The following is a 16609-nucleotide window of genomic DNA, read 5'->3' as shown; positions in this document are numbered from 1 at the left end:
CCACCAATGACCTTAAAACTGCAGGCGCGCACTGCGCTAGCTATGTTTTTAATACTGGGGGGTGGGGGTCAGGGTGCACTGCGCCACCAATGATAATTAACGTTTAATACAGGAGGCGGGTGCGTCGGCGCAGAATCGCATAGCAGGCACCCTGCCTCTGACAGGGAGCTGCGATCAGTGGCAGCAGTTAACCTCTCGGGTGCCGCACCTAAGGGGTTAACTGCCTCTGACAGCCGCTTCCTGTCATATAGGCTGGGCACCGCCTCCTGTATTTGTATTAGATGTTATCATTGGTGGCGCAGTGTGCCCGCCCCTCCTCCTCTAGTCTCTCCTCATTGGCAGCGCGGCACAGGGGGAAGGAGAGAGTGACTCCTTCTCCCCTGTGCTGCTGAGGAAACATGAGCGCGCTGACTGTAGAGCACTCATGTTCTGTAATAGCATGCTGGATTCATTATCTGCAAAGTTAGATGCAGATACCGATAACTTAAAAAATCATGAATATCGGTCGATCCCTACAGTCTATGAACACCACACTCGCATTGCTCAGCTGTTCTACCCTAGAAACAATTTGATGGTCCATCTCTATGAAATGTTATGTAATCATTATATATTTGTGCACTTACCAAGCCTTATCGTATTTCAGTGGTGAATGTTGATTCCTTCTGATGTCTTCAAGGGTTATGCTGAAAGATCATTGAAACTATAGTAACTTCCTATATTTGCAAATTAATTTTTAATACATATTGCTCGACTTGTAGATTTTTCTTGTCAGGTGGTTGATTTTTAAAACAATTTACAAAAAATGTATTTTCAAAGACATTAGTTACCGTAGTTTCCTGAAAGGACAGCAGAAATCTTCTGACACTTGACAAGCCGCCTTCCCCCCACTGAAAGCCATTGAACCCTTGAAATGGTCACTAACTTTTCACACAGATTTACATACCAGTAAATTGTACATGTAAAAAAACAACAAAACATTCACATATGAGAACAAAATGGCTAATTCTCCACTTTTACGCTCATCCTCTTCCCCATACTAACATTTTCTGAGCTGAAAAGGCAGATTAACTCGCTCCTTCCCCTCTCCATAAACTATGTATCAGAAAAAAACATTATGAAAAAGTAAACGCCACAGCCTCTTCCTATGTCACCCTCATTGGTCATATGGTCTAGTTGCATCTCATTCCCATTCAAGTGAATGGGCCTGAGCTGTAAAAGTGTCGTCCATTGTATAGCGGCTGTGCTTGGTATTGCAGCTCAGCTGATCTCCGAGGAGACCCCAGCACTCACTGGAGTGGCGCGACCTTTTCCAACAGTTTATCGGCTGAGGTGCCAGGATCGGGACCCCCACCAGTTGCATATTGATGACCTATCCTGAGGACAGGTCATCAAGCTAGAAGAAAACACTTATTTATTTATGACAAGGTATGCACCTAAAATGTAAAATTGGACGCATCCTTTTGAGACGCAGGGGGATATCAAGAACTACATGGAAAATGCCTGTCTTGATAAATGATCTCCAGTGTGTAATATGCCAGTATGAGCAGCTGAGAGGGATTTCTGCTTTGACACAACCCATTATTTTCTACGGGAAACAATTGCATTATGCAGAATGCCAAAGAACATGGCTAGTTAGGATGTTTTACATGGACATAATTGTGGTGAAGACCCCTGCTTTCTTGTAAGTTGTACAAATCTGTTTTCCTTATTTCCCATGTCATCATTTAAAGGTAAGTTGACCGAAACCAAAATAAAAATGCTTCATTCCAAACATCCACGATATACAAGTACCTGATCAGTAATGAGCGTCTCTCTTGCAGTGCTTGTTGTGACTTTTACACTTGTTTACCTTGTGATTTGCCAGGTTCACCTTTGAGACTGTCCAGAAGGATTGTATTTCACATACTAGTTTGTGTGGAGTGTTGTTTAACAGGGGTTTTATGATGCCCTCTAGTGTCTGCCTTGCTTAGCTATGGGATCCTTTCCTTCACTCACTTTGCTGCTGAACAAGAAAATAAGTTGGCTAGCTGTGCAGTCTATGTTCAGCGGGTGTTTTTAGCAGAGATTTCAATGTTGCAGAATATTTCCCACAAAACTACACATCAGTCTGCTCAGCTCCTCCTGCTCTATAGCAAGCTGCCTGCAGATTGCACTGCATTTCGCAGTGACAGGTAAAATTCTTCTTATAATAAATTAGAAGTAATTCTCCTCTCTACCCTCTCTAAGGCTACTTTCACACCTTCGCTTTGTATTCCGGTTTTGAGATCCGGCAGAGGATCTCAAAACTGGAGCAAAGCGCTTCAGTTCAATTTAAAAGGGTTCTGTAGTTTGTTTAAACTGATGATCTATCCTCTGGTTAGATCATCGGCATCTGATCAGCGGGGGTCCGACTAGTATCAATGGCCTAGGCAGGGTTAGGCTCCATTCAAATGAACAGGGCTTAGCCGCGCCCAGGCCAGTTGATGCTAGTTGTGAGACGTTACTGGGCCAGCGGTAAACAGAAAGCCACGGTGGTCCTGAAGCGCTGCTGCCTTCTCAAACAGCTGATCGGCGAGGGTCCCAGGTGTCGGACCACCGCTGATCAGATGCTGATCTATCCAGAGGATAGATCATCAGTTTAAACAAACTACAGAACCCCCTTTATTACATCTGGATGCATCCGTTCCATTCAGATGCAGTTGTTAATTAGAAACTGAACAAACCGGATCTAGCACTAAAAACTGTAAGTCAATAGGTGGCGGATCTGAAGGAAATGGGTCCAGTAGACCGGACACAAAACCAAAGCTTGCAGTGGTTTTGTGTCTGTTCCCAAGACGGAACAGAATGCATCCTGACAATGCATGGGGATAAAACTGAAGCGTTTTGCTCTGTTTTTGAGATCCTCTCAAAACCAGAATACAAGGTTCATATGTGAAAGTAGCCTTCATTTATGTACTTCACTGACTTACCAAGTGTGGGCCATTGTGATGATGCTGCTTTCATTAGAAAAATAGGAAGTTTTAGGGACCACTTTATAAACTGGTAAACAAAAAATGGATAAACCTTTAACCCTTTCCAGACGTAAACAGTTTTTTCACCTCGCTGACAGGTCATTTTGCAAATCGAACATGTCCGTTTGTGGTAATAATTTTGGAATGCTTTTACTTATCCAAACCTTTTGAGACTGTTTTTCGTAACATGTACATCCTAAATTTAGGTCAATGTTTTACCTTTATAAAAAAATATTATAGAAAAAGTAAGGCGGCACCAACCTATAAACAATACTGTGATACTGCAGGTGCAAGCTCAAAAGGGCAATCTTACCCAAAAATCCAGTCCAAAAAATAGAGCAACACTCCAGGATAATGCGGAAAATAGTGGGGTTTTTTCCACCCATTAGTGACGCAACGTTTCGGCTCCAACATGAAGCCTTTCTCAAGCTTGAGAAAAGCTTCATGTTGGAGCTGAAACGTTGCGTCACTAATGGGTGAAAAAAAAAAAAAACTATTCCCCACATACTTTGTCGGCATCATTTTGTCGCACCATAGATTTTGCGGACAATAAGCATTTCTATTATGGGCGCCCATTTTGTTCCGCATATTGCGGAATGCATACAGGCAGCATCCGTATTTTTGCGGGGTTTTTTGGTGGTCGTGTGCATGAGGCCTAATTGTGTAGGGGAAGATACTACACAGATATGGCAGCACTCCCAAAGTCATCCCCTATGGGATAAGGTTCTATAACCAGAGTACCCCTTTAATAAAATTGTATACCTCTATCAACCCTTTCATTAAAAAGGAAATGTTAAAAAATAATATTAATCTTGTTTTTAAATCACTGAGCATATTTTCAGAACAGCACAATATAAGGTGCCAGCAATCAGAAGGAAGCTTTACAAGGTGACAGAGTAGTAATAGTGCAATATCATTAGCAGGAGACCTTCCTGTGGCCATCATTGACAATTTTACTGCCTTATGTGAATTGGTTTTGTTTGTTTTAGGGGGTTTAGACGCCATTGTAATGTTATGCATTGTTTCTCTGTAGGTACGAGAACTGGTACTTGACAACTGCAGAGCACGAGAATTCAAAATTGAGGGTCTAACAGCAGAGTTTGTCAATCTAGAGTTCCTCAGCCTAATAAATGTCATGTTGATGTCTGTTTCAACCCTTCCAAAACTACCCAAGTTAAAAAAGGTAAGTCTCAGGTTTGATATGTGACTTTCTTACAAGTAGTTTTTCCATCACAGAAAGTAATGATAGATTGCTAGGATATGCCATCACTTTTTGATGGGTGGAAATTTTTGGGAATCTGAAAATGAAGAGGCACCTGCAGGGGAGTGGTCATATGCAACACCATGAAGTTGAAGAATGAGATGTTATGGTTTAAAGGGAGTCTGTCACCTCCATGGCTCTGTAGCACACCTATACATGAATGTAACGGTACCTTTGTTCTTTTCTTTAGACTTGCACCAGCAGGAAAAACGAAGTTTAATTCATATACAAATGAGCACTCGCAAATGCCCAGGGGCCCCGTTCAGTATGTAGTTGCCCAGGCTGCTCTGCCTTCTTTTCACTTTACTCCTCCCCAGCCTCTTCCTTTGCCCGCCCTCCAAGTCTCTTGCCTCATCGATAGGTCCAGACTTGGAGGGCGGGCAATCGATGAGGCAAGAGACTTGGAGGGCGGGCAAAGGCAGAGGCTGGGGAAGAGTAAAGTGAAAAGAAGGCAGAGCAGCCTGGGCACCTACACACTGAACTTCGCCCCTGGACACTTGCGGGTGCTCATTTGCATATGAATTAAACTTAGTTTTTCCTGCTGGTGCAAGTCTAAAGACAAAGGTACCGTTACAATCCTGTATAGGTGTGCTACAGAGCCATGTAAGCACTGTATATGGCCATATGGAGGTGACAGACTCCCTTTAAAGGTGTATTCCCATCTTAGACAATGGGGGCATATTGCTAGGATATGCCCCCAATGTCTGATAGGTGTGGGTCCCACCCCTGGGACCACGCTTATACTTAGAACAGAGGGTGCACTGCACATGTGCAGCCGCCCTCCATTCATTTCTATAGGACTGCTGAAAATAGCCGTGCACTGGCTCTGCAATTTCTGCAAGCCCCATAGAAATGAATGAAACAGTGGCCGCGCTTCGATGCTGTGCTTCATTCATCTCAGTGGGACTTCCAAAAATAGTTGAGTGCGACGCTTGGCTATTTTCAGCAGTCCCATAGAATTGGATGAAAAGTGGCCGCACTTGTGTGTTGTGCCCTCTGGAACTTTTAGGGCTCCGTTCTAAGTATAGGTGTGGGACCAACATCTATCAAAGATTGGGGGCATATCCTTGCAATATGCCCCAAATGTTTAACATGGGAATACCCATTTAACTGCTGCAGGCTCAGACTGACCCACAAGAAGGCAGGTAAATCTGGGCAGCCCCATTACTTGTATGGATGCCTGTCTTTAAAAACCTATCCCATTATTAGGTGATTATAATCTAGCTTTCCAATGAAATAGAGCCCTTCAGACTTTTTTCATTTAAAGGGCGTTGGCCACTTTCTGGCTACCGTTGACCAATTGCTATATTTTATAAGCCATGTCCCCTTGTTAGGGAAATCTGTGCTGTCCACATAGAGGTCCTGTCCATAAGGTGGCCACTGATGGAGGGTCATGTGACCAGACACATGACTCCATTTACACACACTATACCTGCACTAAACGCCCAACTGTGTAAGTGCAGATGGCAGGTGCAGTGTATATGACTGGAGAACACTGAATGAACTGCCTGGTCACATGACCCTCCATCAGCAGCCATTTTATGGACAGCACAAAAGACTTTGACAACAAGGGGGCATATAGAAAATGGCACAGAATATCACCAAAGACTATATTTGTAAGTACCATATAATCATCCTATATACACAGTAACCAGAAAGTGGCCAACCCCTTTAATCATCTAGCTAAATGTGCACCATTTCCCCTGGGGTACTAGAATTCCTACATGCGCTGACATCTGCACACCTTTAGGACCAGCCAGGAATGCTAGTTTATCACAGATTGTCTTCTACAAGAAACCTTATTGGTGAGCCCATGGAACATCCATAGTGCAGACTAAAACCATGCTGACATAGTGATATAGGCTGCATGGTTCTGTTAACCTGCAAAACCACACAGCCATTAAAAGGGCTGTTCCAGCATGTGTTAAGCATTTTATAGCTAATAAAGCATAATTGCCATTTACATGATGCTAAGAGAAGCCAGTGAAGAGTTTGATGCTTACTTACATAGTATTTTGGCACCTGGTGCTGCTGGTCACTGTGCCCACCACCGGGCTCTGCAGAGTAATCCTCTGTCCACTGCATGGCAGGTAATAGAAATCACTTTATTCTCTGCAGTGAGCACCAGGCAGAAAGCCATCTCTATTATCCGGTGGGCAGTGAATTGCAGAGATTGCAGTGCATTATGCCAGTTACAGTAAAGGCAAGGCATAATAGGCCATAGATTCAGCTTTAGGGTGGCAGAACAAGTGTCCTGATGTTGGAGCCCAAATCTTGTGGGTCTGCACAAACAACGTCCTGACTTGGGGTTCGGCCTTGGTGCAGCAGAAAAGCCTGGAGACGTAGTATTGAAGCTTCCCAGCCACGCTGCTTAGGAAGAGTGACAAGCTGGGTGGAACTCCTATATGTGGGATTGCCTATGGTCCTGGTCAAGGAGGGTACTGTCCATGTGAAGCTACTTCCAAAAGGCTGATCCAACAACGCAGGCAGAAATTCCAGCAGTGCAGCTTCAATGGAATTGTCAGTAACCGGTATAGTATATGCCCCTGACCCTAGGAGCACCTCGCCTCATATGCTCTCAGCTGCTTCTACATTCCTTAAGGTGTCTGGGCTCTGGCAGCCAGTACTGTGGACCACTTACCGGGTGTAGCTGCTGCTGTCTTCAGGGGGCTTTATGGTCATTTCTGATTCTCCATTACTCCTTTCTCCAGACAAAGAACACGGTCTGTTATTAACCCCTTTTTTGCATTTGTTTTGTTTTACTTTTTTGTTTTTACTTTTTCTTGTTTTTTGTAGGACAAGCTTTTTAATGGCACCATTTAATATTACATGTGATGTAGTGGAAAGCTAGGAAAAAATTCCAAATGGGATGTAATTGGGGGGGGAAAACATGCAAACAGTTTTTTATGGGTTTTTTTTCATAGCGTTTTCTATACGGTAAAACTGACCACTCGGCTTTCTCAGTGTCCTCTCCACCTTGATTTACAGGGCCAGGCAGTGTAAACGTGATCACGCCTAATCCTGTCAAAGTGCAGGGGTTGTGACAGTTGTATAGAGAGCTGAGCCTCTAGGTGTAAAGACAACGCCCCCGTTGCTCCTAGAGGCTCATTAGCATATATGAAAACCTCATTTTTCTCAGCCATTCAGGCACACTTGAACCAACACTGATGTCTTCAGCTGCCAAGTGCACATGTAACAGGTCAGCCATAGGTACAAATCTGCTGTCAGATGCCCTTTAAAGGGTTGTCTCAACATTTTTTTTCAAACCAGCACCAAGATCTGAATACTTCTGTGCATGTAAATAAAAAATGTAATATAGCCATATTAGTATATGCACACAACCATATTTCTCATCCATGTGCTATCTGCATTTTTTTATTTTTATTTTCTGCATATCTATTTGGAGGTTTAATAATAGAACATGTCCTAGTCTTGTCCATATTGTGGGACACTGGACCCAGTTCTCGTTTTCTCTTTGTTAGAAAGAGAATATGATGTACGAAACCCTTTTTAATATGTATTTTTATTTTTCACACCTTTTTAATTGTGTTACTGGCAAAGTTACATTACATCACTGGAAGTGTGTATATATATATATATGGTCAATATTGCTTGCCCTTGTGGGCCTATGATGTATATGTATGAATGTGTGTGTATATATGTAACGAATGGTCTATACTTGGCATCTTCCCTAAATCATGTAAAAAAAATAATTTGTTTTTTTTCTGTCTTTTCAGCTTGAATTAAGTGACAATAGAATTTCGGGAGGTCTGGATGTATTAGCAGAGAAACTTCCCAACCTCACACATCTAAATCTCAGTGGAAATAAATTAAAAGACATTAGCACATTGGAACCTCTGGTAGGTTATGAATGTGGATGTGCTGCTTGGTGTCCCTTGCATGTTGAAAAAGCAGCCCCACTGTTTCTGTATACATCACAATACTCTATCCAGGGATTTTCCGAGTTTTGTAATACTGATGATCTATCCTCAGGATAGGTGATCAGTATCTGATCTTTGGGGTCTGACACCCGGGACCCCCACTGATCAGCTGTTTGAGAAGGCAACAGGGCTTGTGGTAGCACCACTGCTTTCTCTAGCTTAGTCTAGGCCAGTGACAACACGTTCATCGATCATATGTCCTAGGCGCAGCTCAACCCTATGGAAATGAATAGGGCCGAATGTGACTCCAAGCACAGCCGCTATACAATGTACGGCGCTGTGCTTGGTGAGCACGGAGAAGACCACAGTGTTACTGCAAGCACCACTGATTTCTTAAACAGCTGATCAGCGGGGGTCCCGGGTGTTGGACCCTAACCGATCAGATACTGATGACCTATCTTCTGGAAAACTCTTTCAAAGTCATATTTTATACCCTGTTAGCAAGTGTTTATACAACATTATTATATTAGTGCTGGGTTGTTAAATGACTCCTGACTTGGGAAAAGAGCTCAACAAAATATGTTTCTATTGCAAGCTCAAAGTGTTAGATGGGGGTTTGGCAATATAGTCCTTCATAAATGTAGACACATGTCAGTATACCAAATGCTATGTTTTTGAATCGTGTGGTCCAAACACAGCTGGTGATTGGAAAGCGATTATAGAACTTGGGTGACATTTAAACCAGTAAGAGGTCTTTCCAGGAACACACAAATGTTATCCTTTTAAGGGTCCATTCAGACGTCCGTATGTGTTTTGCGGATCCGCAAAACATGGGCACCGGCAATGTGTGTTCCGCACATCGCCGGCACTCTCATAGAAAATGCCTTTTCTTGTCCGCAATTGTGGACAAGAATAGGACATGTTCTATTTTTTGGCGGAACGGAAGTGTGGATCCGCGGATGCGGACAGCACATTTCGGACCCATTTTGCGGATGTGTGAATGGACCCTTAGTCTGCAACCAGACACAGAAGTGTCACAGTGGACGCATTTAGTTAGATATGCTACTGACCTGAAAATAATTTTATATATTTCAGAAAAAATTGGAACATTTGAAGAGTCTTGACCTGTTTAACTGTGAAGTAACAAACTTAAATGACTACAGAGAAAGTGTATTCAAACTCCTCCCTCAGCTGACTTACTTGGATGGATATGACAGAGACGATAAGGAAGCACCAGACTCTGATGCAGAGGCTGATGGAGATGGTGTCGATGAGGAGGAGGAAGATGAAGGTGCGCTGTGCTTTTAATCCTATAAAATGCTATTTCAGTTTTTCAAGCATGGGTCCACAGCCATTTAAAGAAGCCTGTGTCTAACATACAGTGGCTTCCAGCCTGCCTCTTGCTACTAACCAAGTCATGTACATGTGCCCTATCACTGCCCATCACCCTGCTTATCTGACTTGTTACACACAGGCATCTTCAGCGCTCATTTGGAATGTTGATGAGAAGACTTTCCGTAAAAAAATTACATTACCTGCCGTTTTTTATTTAATTTTAATATAGTTTAAGTATCTGGATGTTAGATTTTTGTATATACAGGCAGTTTTTTTGGGGAAAAAATCACTTCCGTTGATTGAAAAAAAAATAACATGATGACAGACATTCCCTGCATTTTCCAGTATTGGTACTACTTTCCATTAGATTCCTAATACACAGATAATTTGTGCATATATTAACCCATAATATTCATATGTACACTCTTTGCAAATGTTTATTGCTAGAAGGGGAAGAGGAAGATGATGACGAAGAGGAGGAAGGTGAAGAGGAAGAAGATATAGATGAGGAGGAGGAAGATGATGAAGATGAAGAAGAGGTAGGGGAAGAAGATGAAGAGGAGGACGGTAGTGGCGAAGAAGAGGTGAGCGTAATATTTTGTTGGATGTGTGTGGTGATTTAATTTTTATTTAGCAAATAATAAAGTAGACTAAATTTAACATACACTTAATTACTGAAAAGAGAGGTTGCACACAAATGCCATTATTGTACTTTCTTTATCACTTGTACAAAATATTTCTTGAGGTCTGTGTCTGCATAAGCTGTAAGAAGTAGCTGTAGGCTGCATTTAACAAACATAAGAATGCGTTCCCTAACCAGGGAGAAAGGCGGCAATTCCAATTATTTCATTTGAAAATGGTTCCCTCTCATTTTCTGCTTTGATCTATTTACATAATGATGTTTGAGGGAATGGAGTTTGCAAACACCAATGTGAATATGGCCTTACTAATGTGTTGGCTATATGTACAAAAAAACTGCTTTATTGTTCTAACCCCAGTATGTTTTATCTAGGATGAGGAATTTGGACATGATGGAGAAGTAGATGATGAAGAGGAGGATGAAGAAGAAGATGAAGGTTTGTCTAATTTGTAGTAGGCATACTGGTTTATGCTTTTACTATCTTAATACAGTTCTGTTTAGCAGCTGCTAAACTTATAGCTGGATCATACATATAGTCATTGTTCTAAAGTGGCATATGAGAAAAAGTGCAGCATTTCTCTTACAGAAATATTGTTTTAACAAAATCTTGCAGAACCTGCAGTTTTTCGCTATCATTTTGTTAATGCCTCTTAAAGCTGCATGGCCATTAACAGATATTGTTTGTTCATATGGTTTTTGACCATTCTTGTCCTGAAATGCCTGTCTGGTAACCTCTTTTAGGCAACAGCCCCCCCAAAAAAACAGGAACAAAACAAATGGATTTTCCCATATTCTGACAACGATGACCTATCCTTAGGATCAGATCAGCAAGTGTCTGACACCCAGAAACCCCTCCTTTCCGCAGTTAGAGGGGGACTAGAGCTGTCCATTGGATAGAGGCTGGACTTAGTATTGCAGCTCAGTCCCATTCATTGAATAGGACTCGGCTGCTCCTAAGCTGTTACCGCTGAACAGGATATCACTGGCCTAGGAAGAGGCCTGGCACTTTTGCCAGCACGGATTTCTGCGGCACTGGTCCAATTCTCTTCCTGATGTTAGTTTACAAACATTAGCGGTGATGAATTCTAGTACATCAATGTGCATGTCACTGACGTATTGATGTACGACATGTCTCTGTTGCACTGCTGTTCTCTTCATTGGACCATCTACTTGAAAGGGATGAGAAGTTGTAATTACACTGCACCACCGATACAAGCGAGATAATGCATAGGTAATTTTGAAGCTGAAGCAGAGTTTGCACAAGTGCCCTTTAAAGAGCTGATCGGCAGGGATTAGGGCTGCACGATATGGGAATTTTGTGCGATTGCGATTAGGGCCCTAAAAATTGCGATAACGGTATGCGATGCAATATTTTAAGGGAATTGTGCTAGAGGTCTATTTGCTTGGATTTTCAAGGCAAAGGCACACACAAATTACTGATAATGCAGAAATGTAGTTATGCTTAACTCAGGAACTGAAATGCACAGTGTTTTTCAAAATAAAACATATTTTACTAAATGAAATAACATATTTGCATTACTGCAAAAGTACAAAATACAAAACTTGCCATTTTCTTAATAGCACTGCACAGAACAGATAAATAAAAGAACATTTGTTCATTAAAATAACGACTTGCCTCCAGCCCCTCCTCCCTCCCCATACTGTTACTGATGTATCGCCGGCCGCGCTGTGCAGCATAGAGTCCGGCGATACATCCGTTTGAACCACGTAAAAAGTCAACCATCGCTTTATAAGGCGCACTGCCATTTCCCCCCCACTTTTGGGGTGGGGGGGGGGGGGAGTTTGTCTTATAAAGCAAAAAATATGGTCATATAATTGCAGCATTTTTTGGTCGGCCAATTGGCGATTGCGATATGGCGATTAATTGCGATTGCTTTGGCGATATATTGTGCAGGCCTAGCAGGAATCTAACTTTTATACCAGAGGTGAACAGCTCGCAGCCCGTAAAGCAATGGCTTGTGAAATCAGCTGTGTTTCTGATCAGAGCGTTGCACGGTGCTGAATTAGAGGTCCTGCACTCTAGCAGGAGCAGGTCGGGTCTTAAGCTGTCAAGTCAGTGGTGCCGCTTCCTCTCTTGAACCCAGTGTTCACATGATCGCTGGGTGTCTCAGGGGCAGACCCTAATCAGCTTTCCTTTAGGGCTCGTGCACATGGCCATATTGTGAGTTTTCTGTCCGTGCCTCCGCACCGCAAAAAAGTAGTGCAAGCAGTCAGATGCAGATTGCAGACCCCATTCAAGTGAATGGGTCCTGGATCTGCATGCAATTTACGGTCCGCAGCATGGGGCCAGCTGCCACACCTTCGTGTGCATGAGGCCTTTGCATGTGCCAGTTACAGTTGAAATAGTGGCAAATACAAAAGTGTCAGGTCTTTCAATGACCTCTTGGGTAACATGGTAAAAATGTTTAAAAAATATATATTTTTAAATATAAGAAACAAAAAAATATATATATATATATATTAAACTTTTTTTTTTTTAAGTCCCATGTGTCACGTAAGAAAAAAGCTATATTAAAAAGTGACAACGTTAAAATAATGTTTGATATTTGCGCCAGCTACAGGCTGGAGTAGACGCTCAGACTGCCAGAGGATGCGCTTAGATTGAGACCTGGGCTAGATTGAGGGGATATCGAGATTGGAGCAGAAATGCCAATCTTGATAAATGACCCCCATTGTGCAATATTTTGCCATAACTTGTGCTAGAACTTGGGCACAGCCACTGCAGTGGGCCACTGATTTCTATTCCTTTTTAATTAAAAAGAGCAACTTTACAAGTGGCCTTAATAAAAAAAAATACTATTTTGTGTATACAGCACCTGTGCAGACCTATATGAACCTGTGTGTAGTATGGTCCTTCAGCCATGCATGTGCAGTCTGCAGGTTAGCAAGAAGAGGGGGAAGAGGAAATGGAGTAAGACAGCAGGACCTATTAAAAGAAGCTTGTCACTTAGACAAATACGTGGAATTTATCAAGACTGGCGTACGGGATCTCCTGTGTGCTGGAGTGAGAGGCAGATGTCTCCCGTGCTCCAGAAATTCAAATCTACACAAGCTAGGGTACACTTAGGCTGTAACTTATGCCAACTTCTGGTATAAGTTATGGTAAACAAGATTCCTGTAAGCCCCACCTACTACTAACCAGTTTAGAGAAGTGACAAGAAGCTCAAAAAAGGTGCAAATATGGTGTGAGACATAATTTGAGACTTCAAGTTTAGATGCATCAAAAGAAAAAAAAAAATAGCTGCGTTGGTTCATGTTTTCACTGTCATTTTGGCTAGTGAAAACAGGATACGATCTGCTTATCAATTTGAAGTAGGTTGTTAGACTCTGTTCATTTCACATTATGAGCCTGCATTCCGCACAAAATCCCATCATGTGCCACTGAACGTAAGGCCCTGTTCTAAAACGGTTTAGCCTTCTGTATAAGGGTATGTTCACACAGTGCATTTTAATGTTATCAAAATACCCTGAGTATACTGCAGCAGAAACCGATGCCATTGTTAAACAGAGCGGACACCCACTGCGGCTTAAGGCGCGCTCGGCCTACAAACTGCAGCAATGCATTTGTTTGAAATGTGAACGAGCCATACAATATAACCGCTTGGCACATACTAGAAAACCCCTCATTTCGTTGCATCTGGTCTTAGTCACCTTCATCATATGCTGAAGTGGTGTGAAAATAGCTTTTGTGAGAAAGTGACAGTTTAACAGTAGCTGAGAAACGAATTAATCATCAGTATGGCAGATTTTTATACAGACCCAGAACTGATATTTTTTTTATTTTTATTTTTTACTAAATGCTGTTGGTATTTTCTATGGTCAATACATTATCATTTTATTTTTTTTATTTTTTTTCCTGCAGAAGAAGAAGAAGCTGGAAAAGGAGAAAAGCGGAAGAGGGACACAGATGATGAAGGTGATGAAGAGGATGATTAAATTTGTATAAGGAAAAAAGAAAGAAAATATTGAAAAGGACCGTATTGGATTACACAGTATTGATTAAACTGGCCCCATCAATGGATTACTGAAAAGCAAGCTGGAAGTGAAATGTAACAATTAAAACAAGCCCTATCCCTGAACACCCAAAAAGAGCCAAAGAGTTGTTACTATGACATTCCTACAGCCAATAAACCCTACCTGGAATCTTGCATCCTGGTTTGTAATTAAGTTTCAAAAAGGAAGAAAAAAAAAAATGAATTAAATATATATGTATACCGGAGAATATATATATATATATATATATATATATATATATATATATATATATATATATATATATATATATATATTTTTTTTTTTTCGGCTAAACAAACTGGGTCAATGCTTTTACTATTACATTGGGGTTCTTAAGGGTTAACAAACTAGACCATTTAGTGTCTGATTGGTGAGTCATGATTGTCAATGGCTACCTATTAAATAGACATCGGAGCACCATTTTTACTTTCTGTACAACAAAAAAAAAAAAAAGCTTTGTAAATAAAATCTTAACAGTTTGGGTCTGTTTTTCATGCTTTGCTTTCTTTTCCTAACAGTTCAGTATTTTTTTACAGTAGGAAGTTTTTGCGACAACTGCAGATAAACTATTTTTAAGAACCTGAGTGAAATAAACATGTTACTATTTGGTAAACCCTAGTTGTATGTTTCTGAATAAGAAGTAAATTACTCTTGATCATGTAATGTGCTTTGTATTTATTTTTCTGTATATATGGATTGCGTTTGTGTACACTACTCTCCACAATTTTGGAATCTTGAGAATTTTTCAGTTTTTTTATGTTCTCTTGCCACAGGGGAGGGCGTGACATTGCAGGGAAAAATCTGTAAAAAAAAATCCTACTTTCACCAGTACCAAGAAACCCTGCAACATGACCTCTCCTTTTCAGTTGGTATCAGATGGATGAAACACTCCTCCAGCTCTCTCTATTTTTAGCCAAAAGCTCTAAATGTATCAACTGTCGCAGAATAGGGGGAATTTATTATTCCACCCATGACACTTTTGTGACATTGAAGTCGAAAGTGCTGTTTGCGACTTTTTAAATAGCACTTAATAAATGTTTCCCTCAAGTGCCATTTGTACACTGACTTTGCCACTTTCTGCAAAAAGGGAGCATGGTAGGAGGAGAAGGGGCCAGCGGGTCTTTGATTAAAGGGGTTGTCCAAGTTATTTTTATTGATGACCTATCCTCAGGATAGTCCAAACATAATTAACTGCAACATGTCCTTCACGGATTTCTTTAATATTCAAAACAAGCTTGAGAAAGACTGTTTTATAGTCGAAATGTTGCACGATCTTTGGCACTTTTTGTACATTTTTATGGACTGGGTTTGAATATTAAAGAAATCCTTAAGGACATGCCGCTGTCTATTTTATGTTTGGATTATTTAAGGAGCAATAAGCTGGTTGAAGAGAAGGTGCGTACCGTGTCAGTGCTGCCTACTCCATTGTTTACTTGCTCGCCATCACAACATCAGTGGTGAGCTAATTACAAGAGGCTGCCTATTCACTTCAATGGGACGGCTCCATCCTATTCAAGTGAATACTGCAGAGCTGTCTCACAGACATCTATTTAAGTGAATAAAAACGGGCCGTCCCATTGAAGTGAATGGGGCGGCTTCTTGTAATTACACCTGCTCGCCGTCACAACAGCATTGTATTTAATTGGTGTTGAACTGCAATACCAAGCACAGCTGCTGTGCTTGGGGAACTGGCTGCACTCGCCAGCGTTCCGGTGAGCACGGCGGCTACCTGAAAGAGCTGAGCGGCGGTGGGGCAATGATGACCTATCCTGGAAAACCTTTTTACGTATGCCTTCACATAGGCTGTGTACTTTCTGTGGGCCCTATAAAAAAGAACTGCCTATTCTTGCCCGCAAATCGGACAAGAGTAAGACATGTTCTATAATTTGTGGAGTGGCCGCATGGAAATGAATGGGTCCCTGTGCGATCTGAATAAAATGCAGATCGGACGTGGACTGAAAATACGGCCGTGTGAAACACTCACTCTTTTATCAGTGATTGTGAGCCACAACCAGGAGTGTGGAATCTACATAGAGATAAGTTGTAATGGAAAGATCTGCACCTGGATTGATCACTGATCAAACGCTGACCGTGTCAAAGCAGCAGTTTCCTGATGTACTTTTCAAATCCAAATATCCGGAGTGGATCATAAAAGGAAAGCAAGTATACAGGACAGATATGACTTCTCATTTTTGAATTCACTCCAAACCTGCAACAGAAAACCCGACTGTGTGGCTGTACCTTAACTGGTTTGAGCACAGTTAACAGAATTGTGGATAATTTATTATCAAGTGAATAAATATGAGCCATGTGAGGTTGTCATTAGGACACTGGAGTAAAGGGCTTTGAAGTCCTATATTATATTCACACATAGTGGACTCTGTATTAGGCCTCATGCACACAACCGTATTTGGTTTGTGTCCGATCCGTATTTCTTTCAGATAGGATGCGGACCCATTCATTTCAA

The 16609-nt window shown here is 41.6% G+C and overlaps 1 protein-coding gene across 1 annotated transcript in view; it reads left to right on the top strand.

The window, feature by feature from the left end:
• Window positions 1-14075, top strand: part of ANP32B (acidic nuclear phosphoprotein 32 family member B) — a 32807-nt gene extending 18732 nt beyond the window's left edge. Inside the window, exons 2-7 of the mRNA XM_044271280.1 lie at window positions 4024-4173; window positions 7989-8111; window positions 9228-9423; window positions 9915-10051; window positions 10480-10543; window positions 13991-14075. Of these exons, the coding sequence (XP_044127215.1) occupies window positions 4024-4173; window positions 7989-8111; window positions 9228-9423; window positions 9915-10051; window positions 10480-10543; window positions 13991-14064 (744 nt within the window). The 3' untranslated portion in view covers window positions 14065-14075. The remainder of the gene's footprint in view (window positions 1-4023; window positions 4174-7988; window positions 8112-9227; window positions 9424-9914; window positions 10052-10479; window positions 10544-13990) is intronic.
• Window positions 14076-16609: the final 2534 nt, after the last annotated feature.

The sequence above is a fragment of the Bufo gargarizans genome, chromosome 1 (assembly GCF_014858855.1).
Source record: "Bufo gargarizans isolate SCDJY-AF-19 chromosome 1, ASM1485885v1, whole genome shotgun sequence".
Classification (NCBI taxonomy): domain Eukaryota; kingdom Metazoa; phylum Chordata; class Amphibia; order Anura; family Bufonidae; genus Bufo; species Bufo gargarizans.
The sequence above is the reverse complement of the archived record's forward strand: the minus strand, read 5'-3'. Positions and strand labels throughout refer to the sequence as shown.